Consider the following 12,780-nt stretch of genomic DNA (forward strand, 5'->3'; position numbering starts at 1 on the left):
AAGACAAAATTTAAAAATTAAAATAAATAAATAAATAAATACTCAAAATTTTAAAAATATTTTTATATTTAAATTTTGTTAAAATTTTAATATAAATATTAAATATTTTTAAAATATAATATTTTAATTAATTTAATTATTTTCTAGTATTTTTCTAGTAAATCAAGACAAAAATAATATTCAATAATTTTTAAAACCAAACATGAATTCTAAATCAAGAGCAACTCACACAAATTAGGGCAACTGGGGTGTTTATACATATATATGGGTTTTTTCATGAGTTATTAAGTTTAAACTTATTAATAAAAAAAATTATCAAATAAATTTTTAAATGTTAAATATTTCAAATTTATCAAACATATGAAAAATAAGATTTTAAAAGTTAAATATTTCAAATTTATTAGACAAATTATAAAATAAAATTTAGAAGCCTAAATTTATTTAAAAATAATAATAAATAATTGGTTTTTCAAAAACAATTATCAAATAGCCTTATAATGATTATCCAGCAATATTTTTAAAAGCAATCATTATAAAACATCTCTCATATTTTTTTGGTTTATTTTTTAGAAGGATTTAATGTGCAAATTTTTAATAATGTTTTTCATCTTTCAATTATTTACTATTGACACTTAAAAAAAAAAACTCATCACCTTAAATATGTTTTACAAATAATTTATATATATTTTGCAATACTTTAAAAATCTTACTCATCATTGAACTTGAAAAATTATTGATTCATGGTTTCTTAGTTAGATCGATGGTCTATGATCGAATCAATGACATCATAAATATACCATTTATATTTTATTAAAATTTAAATTTTATTAAATAAAACATGTATAACATTTAAATATAAAAATGTATATTGAGAATTGAAGATAATTTGTATTATATATATTACAAGTTTAAAAATATATTAGATGATTTTACTTATATTGAATTTCTAAAATGATATACCTATTTTATTCTTTGATTTCACAAATTTTAACATGTTTAAAGCCTTTTTTCTTACACGTTTTGAATCCTATTTAAATAAGCTACTACCCATCCTACATAAAAAAAATAAATTAAAGTAGACAAAAAAAGGTTTATAAACCTTGTTCAACCTCAATAGATCACATGACCTTTGGCCAGTTGAGAGGCAATGCAGTGAGTGATGGAAAAAATAAATGAAATGTTTAGTTAAAATTAATGAAATAATTCACAAATCAATAATCTAAAAGTCTGTTGGGTAATTATTATAAAAAAACGTTTTTAATATTTATAATACTTAAAAAATTTTATCATTCAAGTATTAAAAATACTATAAACTTTTTTAAAAATCATTATTCTAACTATTTTTCAAGTTTTTTTTTAAATAATTAATTTTTGACATAAATGTTATTTTCTCATTTTATATTTTAAGTATTTACATGTAAATTTTAAAATAAATTGTTATTTTTAAAATAAAATAATGGGAGCATTTTTATCAAGGGAGAATTATGTTTTGGGGGTAGATGGGGCCCCAAATTAACAAAAGGTCCATGTAACTCTTCAAATTGAGCTCAAGACCCAATGAAAGTATGGAAATTGAGTTGAAAGATATCATCTTTCAGTATTTCAAAAAATGTACTTTGTTGATTTTGAGAAAAAAAATTAATATTTTTGAAAAATACTTTTATTTAATTTAATATTTTTTTTATTTAATTTAATATTTAAAAAAAATACTTTTATGTAATTTAATATTTTTTAAAATACTTTTATTTAATTTAATATATTTTAAAAATAAATTTATTTAATTTAATATATTTTAAAAATAAATTTATTTAATTTAATATTTTTTTAAAATAAATTTATTTAATTTAATATTTAAAAAAAAATTAATTTAATATTTTTTAAATACTTTAATTTAATTTAATATTTTTGAAAAAAAAAATTTAATTTAATATTTTTGAAAACTTCTTTTATTTAATTTAGTATTTTTGAAAAAAAAATTATTGAAAAAAAATTATTTAACTTAATTTTATAAAATATTTTATATGTGTTCTTAAAGGGTTTATTTGTCTGTTACTATTTCACATCCTTCAACTCAATTTGAAGAGTTATATGGACCTTTTGTTAATTTGGGGGTCCATCTACCCCTAAAAGATAATTATCCCTTTTATCAAAATGATACAAAAAAATAGTAGAAGATTAAATTTCAAAAATTGAGTTTTGAGAGACCCTTTTAATCAAATAACTCAAAATAAATTTGTAACGTTTATTCAAATAATGATATTTATTTATTTTTATATAAATTCCTTTCCCCTTTAGACTATTTATAGTAAGTTTTAAGAGAAAATATTATTATATTTTTTTTTAAATGACATTTTTATTAGAAAGAAACCAAAAAAAAGAAGGTTTAGATTTTTTAATTTAGATTTTCAATTATCTTTTTAACTAAATATATGTTTGGTTCTGAAAAATATTAAGGAAATAAAAAAAATGTAAAATAAAATTATATTTTCATATTTAATTGTATTATAAAAAACATAAAAGAAAATCAAATAAAATTAAAATTAATTAAAAACTTATATATTTTTGAATTATTTAATATCTATATTGATGAGTTAAAATAAATAAAATAAATTTAAAATAAATAATAATAATTTATCGGCTCTTAATCTATTTTTTATCTATTTATTTATTTATTTTTCCTTATAACATCCCTATTTTATTAAATTTATGTTTCTCCGTTTACCAAAGCGCTGTCGTTTTGACTCTGCATACGTCGAGGTTTCTCCACCGAGCCAAATCATCGCCCCGGCAATTCTACCTTCAAACCAAAAAGCCGGAGCTCTGATGCTTCATCAGATTCCTAGAAGTCCATTTCAGCCTCAAACCCATACCCCTCCGTCAAAACCTCTCCCAATAACCCCACAAAATCCATTAAACCAATCAAGCGTTGAACACAACTACAGAAATATCTGCAACCTTCTCCTCTCCATAACCCACTCAAGGTCTCTATTCAAGGGCTTACAGCTCCATGGTCACATCGTCAAATCAGGGTTCTTAACCATTCATCTCGTTTGCCACCACCTCATCAACTTCTACTCGAAATCCCAACTGCCACACTACTCCCGCCAAGTTTTTGAAGAAACCCCAGTAAAATCTTCCACCACTTGGAGCTCTGTGATCTCCGCATTTGCCCAAAATGAGCTTCCTTCGCTGGCTATCGACTTTTTTCGTCGGATGCTGGATAATGGGGTTCGACCCGATGACCATATATTCCCGAGCGCGACCAAGGCGTGTGGGATTCTTTCGCGGTGTGATATTGGGCAATCGGTACATTCGTTTGCTGTGAAAACTGGGTATGATTGCGACGTGTTCGTGGGAAGTTCTATGGTTGATATGTATGCAAAGTGCGGGGAAATTGGAGATGCTAGGAAAATGTTTGATGAAATGCCGGACAGAAATGTGGTTTCTTGGAGTGGAATGATATATGGGTATTCCCAGATGGGTGAAGATGAGGAGGCTTTGAGGCTGTTTAAGCAAGCTTTGATAGAGGACTTAGATGTTAATGATTTTACTTTTTCCAGTGTTGTTCGGGTTTGTGGCAATTCAACGCTTCTCGAGTTGGGGAAGCAGATACATGGGTTGTGCTTGAAAACGAGCTATGATTCATCAAGCTTTGTGGGCAGCTCTCTGATATCCCTGTATTCAAAATGTGGAGTGATTGAAGATGCGTATCTGGTTTTCCATGAAATACCAATCAGGAATCTTGGCATGTGGAATGCAATGTTGATTGCTTGTGCTCAGCATGCCCACACAGAGAAAGCCTTTGATCTGTTTAAACAGATGGAAGGTGTTGGGATGAAACCGAATTTCATAACCTTTTTGTGTGTGCTTTATGCTTGTAGCCATGCGGGGCTAGTTGAGAAAGGGCAATTCTACTTTGAGCTAATGAAGGAGTATGGGATCGAGCCTGGAGCTCAGCACTATGCTTCCATGGTGGACCTACTTGGCCGCGCTGGAAAATTGAAGGACGCAGTTTCTATTATCAAGAAAATGCCCATGGAGCCAACAGAGTCTGTCTGGGGAGCTCTACTGACAGGATGTCGAATCCATGGAGATACAGAGTTAGCTTCTTTTGTAGCTGACAGAGTCTTTGAATTGGGCCCTGTGAGCTCAGGCATACATGTGCTAGTATCGAATGCCTATGCAGCTGCTGGAAGGTACGAGGAGGCAGCCAGAGCCAGGAAGATGCTGAGGGACCAAGGCGTGAAGAAGGAAACAGGGTTGAGTTGGGTTGAGGAAGGAAACAGAATCCACACATTTGCTGCTGGTGACAGGTCTCACCCTTACACCAAAGACATTTACAAAAAGTTGGAAGAATTAGGTGAAGAAATGGAACGAGCAGGTTATATAGCAGACACCAGCTTTGTGCTGCAAGAAGTGGATGGTGAAGAGAAGAACCAGACAATCAGGTACCATAGCGAGAGACTAGCGATTGCATTTGGGCTCATCAGCTTCCCACCTGAGAGGCCAATCCGGGTCATGAAAAATTTGCGAGTTTGTGGTGATTGCCACACTGCCATCAAGTTTATGTCCAAGTGCTGTGGAAGAACTATCATTGTTAGGGATAATAACCGGTTCCATCGATTTGAGGATGGAAACTGCTCATGCCGTGATTACTGGTAATTGAATTGTAAGCATCTGTATCCCTTAGGCCAATTTTGATCCATTTGGGTAGTGGAAAGGAAGAGGGAAAATGCGAGTGTAGGGACTTGTGTCGATTGAATTATAAAAACATTCATTTACCTAATGAAACAATCCCAGGAAAAAAAAAAAAGGGGTTTCTGTGGATCAAGATTTTTTTGTCTTCCTTAGAATCAGAAGCATTAGTTTTCTCTCTTGATATGTTTTTCAGTTCCAGCAGTCACGATGTTCTTCAGCCTCTACAAGAGTGAGCAGTCTAAGGCCTTGTTTGGATTGACTTTTGATAAGCTTTTTTTCTTATTTTTCAATCTTAATTTGTGCTTCTGCAGTGTTTGATCGATCTCTATATATTAAAATAACTTATAACTTTGAAAGTAGATTAGTACACAAGTAAGAAAAATGTTAAATAAACATTTTATTTTGATTTATATTGAAAATTATTTTATATTTAATAAAACTTTTAAAGTATTAATACTGTCTTTTATCTTTATGATTTTAGTTTCCAACTTTTAGCTAAAAGCAAAACCAAAAGCTATATGTTTAAAGTTCAGTGCAAGCTCCAACCTTCCATCACAAAATAATAATAATAAAAATAGATAAATAATAAAGTGAATGAGATGTAACCACTCACACCCAACTATGTATATATTGTACCTAAAGGGGGTTTCATCTTATGTGAGATATCATAAATACATTTCATGCAGATATAATATCCTCATTCTATCCCACATGATTATAGGACCAAACAAACCTTCACATCGGGGTTAAGATTGGTTATGATATTATTTGTAATAACCCGCATCAAACCGTATAAATATTGTATGTTCTAAACCTAAATGAGTCATCATGGTTTTAAAACGTGTCTATAATATTAAAAAAAAATTTATATTTATATAACACTATAAACTTTCTCTCTCATCCGATATAGGATATCACATGAAAAATATAAAGTTAGTAATAGTTTTCGAAATCTAACCCTTTCTTCTTCTTATCTTCCACTTTGTAGCATGTATCCACCTGTGTCAAAATATATTTTTCTTTTACGTTCTACTTCAATTTTGGAAAATTTGAGAGAAAATCGATGAAAGTACAATAAAAGGAAAAAAATAGGAAACAAAAGTGAGAAGAAAAAAAAAATTGATAATTTTAATTGGACATGAGCAAATAACTCTGACCCTTTGAATTTTTAGTTAATTTCAAATCAAATGTAAGAAAAGCACATAGTATTTTTAGGAAAGAAAACATTATTAATCTTTTATCTATTTAAAATCATGTAATAATTTTAATTTTAAAAAATTTTCATTACTTTAGGGTAGAGTTATGTAATAATTACAAATCCCATAACCTTTGTATACATATATATAATACGCTGAATCCTATTAATACTAGGATTTGACCTTTTATTTTGATCCATTCGTGAGAATAATCATTCCATCACATCAGTACTATGTATGGAAAAAGTTTTCTTTCTTTTGTTTTGTTTTTTGGTTTTTTTTTGGGTGTGGGGACTTCTGAGAAGATAATGTACCATGAATTTGCCTCAATTGCATGAGTTTTTTTTTATAGTTTTTGTTGCCTATGGGTTCTGGGTTATACACAACTGAGGGAGGTTTATGCAGGGTTTTGGTCAACAGATAGGTTCTACACTTCACCATTGTTTTCTTTTTTAAACGAACAATAAAACAACCACCACTTCCTTGTTAAGCATCAATGGTTTATTGGCTTCCCATTTATTTTTTGGTACTTTTTCTTTCTGGGCAATCCTCTTTCTTTATTCTCCTGGGTTTCTTTCTAGTTTCCTTTTATTTTTTCTGGGAAGTTCTGAATTAAACCACTTTCTTGATAGGGATTTTCTCTGGTGGCCTGAACACTTCTCTTTGTAGCATTTTGTTACCAAGTTTCTGATGATGCAAGCGGTGGAATATGGTTTGTGAATATTTGAAATTTTACTCTGTTTCATGTGGAATGCTGTTTTCCATCTGTGGAAGAATATGGGCAAGGTGCCTCTCTCTGTGATCTTCAGGGACACAAGGTATTCAGTTTGATATAATGTGAATTCTTTGATCTTTCAAGATTTTTAGGGTTTTTGGCTTACTGCTGCTGGTGGGTTTCCTTCTCTTTTTTCTCAAAATGAGAATCAATTACTTTGAAAATTGGCATTGGTTTGGTTTCAATTTGATGTGAATTCTGTCTCCTTATATTGGTTCAAAATGTTTCTCATGATGCTGCCCTAGGTTATTGTAAAGAGGAAAATATGAATAATTGATATGTGATCTAATTTATAACTCCACAATGAAATGGCTAGGAATGTTTTTAAGAAGGATGAGCTCGGTCTTGAGATAGCACAGATTGCATTCCCGGCAGCATTGGCTTTAACAGCAGACCCTATTGCTTCTCTAATTGACACAGCATTCATCGGTCATATAGGTTTGTATTTGCCATCTTCATTCCAATGGAATTGAATGCTCTATTTTGCCTAAATTTAAAAATTCAGAATGCCCCGATTTTTATGAGTTTTCAAGCCTGTTACTAAAATTTTATTACTACTTGCCCCTTCAATATATGATTTCTGTGTATAATCCTTACAGGTGCTGTGGAGCTGGCTGCTGTAGGAGTCTCCATTGCTGTGTTTAATCAAGTATCGAGAATTGCCATTTTCCCCCTTGTCAGTATTACAACTTCTTTTGTTGCGGAGGAAGATACCGTTGGAAGACGGACAAATGAAAATTTGGAAAAGGGTTTAGCTATAGACAATGAAATGGAAGAGTTGATACCGCATATTGGTAAGCATTCCCTTTTCGTTGTTGTAGGGACTTCATTATAACTGCATTTTTGTAGGGACTTCATTATGTTTTTTTTCCACGGCTTCTTGAATACTCCCAGTATTTGAAACATGTTTTTGATTCCTGATGATTTTTGACAGATTCTATGCACAATTCACCGTCCAGAACTGTAAATAATACAAAAAATATGGAATTTGAGCATGAGAGAAGGCATATCCCATCAGCTTCATCAGCATTAGTGATTGGTGGTGTGCTTGGCCTCATCCAAGCTCTGTTCCTTATTTTTAGTGCAAAATCGATTCTCAACTTCATGGGTGTAAATTCTGTAAGTTTCCTTGTAATAATAGCTTAATGCTTTACTTGTTTAAATGAAGTTCATTTCTCAAGGGAAAAAACGAATCCCACCTAAGTGGAAACGGCATATTATTAACTAATCCCAGTAAAACAGGAGTTAGCAGATCTAATTATAATAAAAATCAGTGACTGTTCATCACGACCCTTAATGAGTTTGTCATCAATTTACTAAGGTTTCTTCATAAATTCTTTTGGGCATTGTATCTGACTGTGAGTTCATATAAATTTGATTTAACGTTTATAGATGCGAATTATCAGCTTCACCTTGAATTTGAAGGACTAGAGAAAAAGGATCCCTAAAGCTTTAGGTTTGTGGATCCTTGGTTTTTCTTATGATAAATTTTGCAGAAACTTGAAAATTGTTTAAACTCCTGCCTATTTTCTTAATTATCAACCAGGTTTTTTTATTACAATAATTTGAGTTTGGAGTGGGATAGATTCCAATTCCTTATATTGAATTGGTGTAGAGATATATGTATTTGATTGGCCTGCAATAGCATTTTGGTTAATGGAATCTTAAGGTTTCAAATATTTAAAACTTCAACAAATTAATCCCAATCCCTGAATGTTGATTCAAATTCAAAGTTTCCTACCGGGCATTCATTTGTAATCTCTAATTTCTTGTCTACCGAACAATAACGATAGGTATCTTCTCCAAATAGGGTTCTCCAATGCTAGCACCAGCAATGCAGTACTTGACATTGAGGTCACTTGGAGCTCCTGCTGTTCTTCTCTCTTTGGCCATGCAAGGGGTGTTTCGAGGATTTAAAGATACAAAAACTCCTCTATATGCTACCAGTCAGTGGAGCTTTCTTGTCCCAAAGTATTTTATCAGTTGCATTTCTGCTACACTTGCATTTCCCTCGGGATGATTGTGACATATAAATCTTCTTTTCCTGTCCAAACACTCCCTAATTACTTAAAAGACATTTTGCTAGGGTGCTAGGGAAGCAACAGTAACTTCACCATCCATAATTCGTTTGTTCCTTTTTGTATTGCTACCCTTTTCTAACATGTTAAAAGATAAACTAGTCATGTACATAATTTTTAAGTCATTTGTGTGTGTTTGTGTGCTTTTTTGGTGGGGGATAAGGGGTCTTAAATCTTAACATTCCGTTTTCCCACTCTACTTTTAAGTATGGCAGTACCTCACTTTGTGAAACAAAAGGCAAGTAATTTTTGCATATATATGTGGACTTCAAATGGAGTCTCTTAAAAAAAAGGAACTCAACTAGACGAGTTTAATTGTTGAATGAGTCTCACTCTGAAGAATGCTACCCTTGAACATCTGCAAGGGTAAATCATCAAGGTGGCTGAGAGAATCACCTGAGCAGGTTGCTTGTCGGTTGAAGAAATATTCTAGACAAGCTGGCAAATTGGACTTATATGCTTTAACCTATAAGTGTAGTGATAAATGGACTGCTCACTCTGCTTATGCACATGCACTCACAGGCAAGTACTTGCATAGGGGCATGCATGTGTATACTCGTACTTTATGTATTCAACTACTCAAGGGACTGCCTGAATTTTAAGCAGGGAGAAACAATGCCTGCGCATTTCTTGTTTTCTATATGAAGAAAATGAACCATTCGTCTTTGTTTGCATTTACATTGATGGCATCAACATTTCATTCAGTTGTTTACTTTATCTAATGCAGTACTGGGAGATGTGGCGAACATCATTTTAGATCCGATCTTGATGTTTGTATTTCGCTTAGGTGTTAGTGGTGCAGCCATTGCCCATGTAATTTCTCAGTAAGTTGTGTCTTTCTGATGTCCAAAATTCGTCTTCAATTAATTGCCCTGGTTTCTGATTTACTTCTCTTCAACATCCTTTTGATCCCTGAAGATTCTGGATGTCTTTGCTTCTGTTCCTCACTTGGTGAATGGTCATTATAGGTACCTAATCTCAGTGATACTCTTGTGGCGATTGATGAGAAAAGTTGATCTCCTACCTCCAAGCATCAAAGATCTACAACTTGGTCGCTTTCTTAGAAATGGTGAGGGTTCTAGCTCCTCATCAGTAAGTACCCTGCTGGTATTTATTACCTTTTACAATGATGTATGCCTATCATATATTGACTATTCCAACAGTTAAGGCAATGCTTCAGCAACACTTACTGAATTCTAGTTATATATATTTGTATGTCAGTTATCACAAATCAATATAACCTATAGCAATTTGATGCCATAAATTTTTTTATTTGATGCAGCCATATGTAACACTGCTTCAATCTTTAAAACCTCAGTATTTTGGGTCGTCTAAAAATGTAGAAATTTGGATGATATCTGATTAGGGCAGAGGACATAGAATTGATTATTATGCAAACTGAAAATCATTGATGAAATGTAGCTCTGATCCCTGGCACACATTGTATAGCTTTGTTTTAGTTACAGTACAGAATTGTTTAGTATATGGGTTCACATTAACCTATTGTGTTACTCTGCTTTGTGTTCTTCCACTCAGGATCCCTGCTATTAGTGAGGGTAATAGCTGTGACATTCTGTGTGACACTGGCCGCATCTTTGGCTGCCAGGCTGGGATCAACCTCCATGGCTGCATTCCAGGTTTGTTTGCAGATCTGGCTGGCAACCTCTTTGCTTGCTGATGGGTTGGCTGTCGCTGGACAAGTAAGAAATGGATCTTCTACTCGAATGTAGTAACCCGGATATACAATTTTAAAACTAACCTAGACCAACTCCTGACCTTTATCGAGAAGCCAGTGTTAAGAGCTAATAAAGGAAATGGCCTTTGCTCTTTGAGCGTATTTTGGAATGTCCTTGATTAAATTTGCTCAGCATCTGTTTCTTAAGCATGTTTTAATTCTCAACTTCTTGTTTAACGGATTAGTGGGCTTTCATTTTCTAGGCAATCCTTGCAAGTGCATTTGCCAAAAAGGATTATGACAAGGCAACTGCTACTGCTTCTCGTGTACTGCAGGTGCACCAATTTTTTTTAACAAGAGTATTTTTCATTTTTCTCTTTTCATGTTCTAAATTGTATTCCGTTTTCTTCTGCAGTTGGGTTTGGTTTTGGGCTTGGTGCTTTCTGTCTTCCTTCTAGTTGTGTTACAGTATGCATCAAGAGTATTTACCAAAGACGTCAATGTTTTGCAGCTAATGAATCTAGGCATTCCGGTATCTCCCTCCCTCTCCAAAAATAAAATATCATCGTTCCTTTCTGTTTACTGGATTTTGGATCATCTATGAGACTAATTTGTTTTATTTTTTTCTCATTAGTTTGTTGCAGTGACTCAACCCATCAATGCTTTAGCTTTTGTATTTGATGGAGTCAACTTTGGAGCTTCCGATTTTGCATATTCTGCCTGTTCTATGGCAAGTTTATAAGCCCTTGGCTGCTCCCTGGATCACATGCATATATATATATATATATATATATAAGCATAGCTCATAGACATCAAAGGGAGAGTCCATATCAAATTACATTTAATGTTATTCTTAAACCCCTATTTAACTTTTTCATGAGGTCCAAAGGTCATGAAACCCGCTTCGTCCCCATACTTGTCATGCTTGCCAAATATCAAGTAACATCAGCAGATTTCCAATCCATAACCTCGTGTTTCATCTTATATAAAAAATTCAAATTTAGAGCTGGTATACGAATGTGTGATTGCTCTTATTCTTCTGTCAAAATTGATATTAGTACTATATTCCACTTGGTTTTCCCATCAACCAAACACTACTCATGCAAGATCACCATAGTGAACTGTCTCCCTTTTGTTCATTTTTTTCCCGTTGTTTTCCACCAGGTTTTGGTAGCAATAGTGAGCATCCTGTGCTTGTTTATTCTATCCTCAAGTCTCGGTTTCATCGGTATTTGGATTGCTCTATCCATCTACATGAGTTTGCGCACAATGTCCGGCTTTTGGAGGTAATATCTCATGTCCATTGGTCTGTTGGAGCTAATTTCCATATCATGTTCAAGTATGAAAGTAGAGTTCATTTTTTCCTCTCAAACTGCTGTGTTTCATTTACATTTATACACCAATCTTTGCAGGATATGGACTGGCTCCGGACCTTGGAGCTTCCTCAGGGCCTGAGAGCTTGATTACAGATTTCTCTATTTTCTTGACGCTTTATTTAACCATGTCACACTTCATATTTTACCATTCTTTTCGTTTGATGATGATGTAATGAGCTAAAACAGACTTCTCATCGCTGATTTGCTTTTGTAATAATACACACAACTTATTAAGGGCCTGTTTGTTATAGCGTTTGACTTCTGCATTTTACTCGTCGGAAAAATAGAAGTAGAAGGAATTACTATTTAAATTATGTGAATTGTCAAACAATGTCTCTAGCATTTGACAAGCTCCCACAAACAAGGCTTCAAATTGGTGCAATATTCATGGAAAAGAAGTAGAAAATACCATAACTCTAGAAAAAGTTGCTCTTCAAAATTTCTCGTACCTGTCTCTAGTCTCGTCCTTTTTAAAAAAAAAATGTTTTAAATGTGTAATTTATTTTTCTGAGAATTAGATTTTTTTTTTATTTGTAAAAAGAAGAAGAAAAAAATTATTTAATTACATATATAATTAGGGTAGGGCTTGACATAACAAGATAATATCTGAACGGGTCTTAAATTTTCGAACCTGTAGTTAACTTGTTTGTCCTTATTTTGAACTCGTCTTTGATGGTGGAGTCATTGTGGGCTTGGGGCACACCTCCTTCCTCAAAATTTTACAACAATAGTATCCTTTTATTTATTTAAGAATTTAAAAAATAAAATAAAAAATATAAGTTTGCACCCCTAAGAAAATAATTTTATATAAGAAAAAAGAATTATATAGAATAAAAAAATTAGGTGAATATGGATACTAAATAGATTTTATAAAATGTTTATTTTTTAAAATTTTTTATTAATATTCATAATATTAATTTTATTTGAATCCTAATATACATTACAAAATAAATTCTAATAAAATATTTTTTTGTGATTTTTA

General features: G+C 32.2%; 1 protein-coding gene across 1 annotated transcript; it reads left to right on the plus strand.

Annotated features, from left to right (window-relative positions):
• The first annotated feature begins 2,775 nt into the window (after positions 1 to 2,775).
• LOC100246870 (putative pentatricopeptide repeat-containing protein At5g52630) lies at positions 2,776 to 12,046 on the plus strand. Its single transcript, XM_059739378.1, has 15 exons — positions 2,776 to 4,658; positions 4,892 to 4,927; positions 6,617 to 6,712; positions 6,986 to 7,107; positions 7,269 to 7,463; positions 7,604 to 7,788; positions 8,480 to 8,615; positions 9,475 to 9,571; positions 9,716 to 9,816; positions 10,284 to 10,447; positions 10,686 to 10,757; positions 10,838 to 10,954; positions 11,057 to 11,152; positions 11,587 to 11,708; positions 11,835 to 12,046. The coding sequence occupies exons 1-15, from the start codon at positions 2,824 to 2,826 to the stop codon at positions 11,875 to 11,877; spliced, it is 3,417 nt and encodes a 1,138-aa protein (XP_059595361.1). The 5' UTR covers positions 2,776 to 2,823; the 3' UTR covers positions 11,878 to 12,046.
• The last annotated feature ends 734 nt before the right edge of the window (positions 12,047 to 12,780 follow it).

The sequence above is a fragment of the Vitis vinifera genome, chromosome 8 (genome assembly GCF_030704535.1).
Source record: "Vitis vinifera cultivar Pinot Noir 40024 chromosome 8, ASM3070453v1".
NCBI lineage: Eukaryota > Viridiplantae > Streptophyta > Magnoliopsida > Vitales > Vitaceae > Vitis > Vitis vinifera.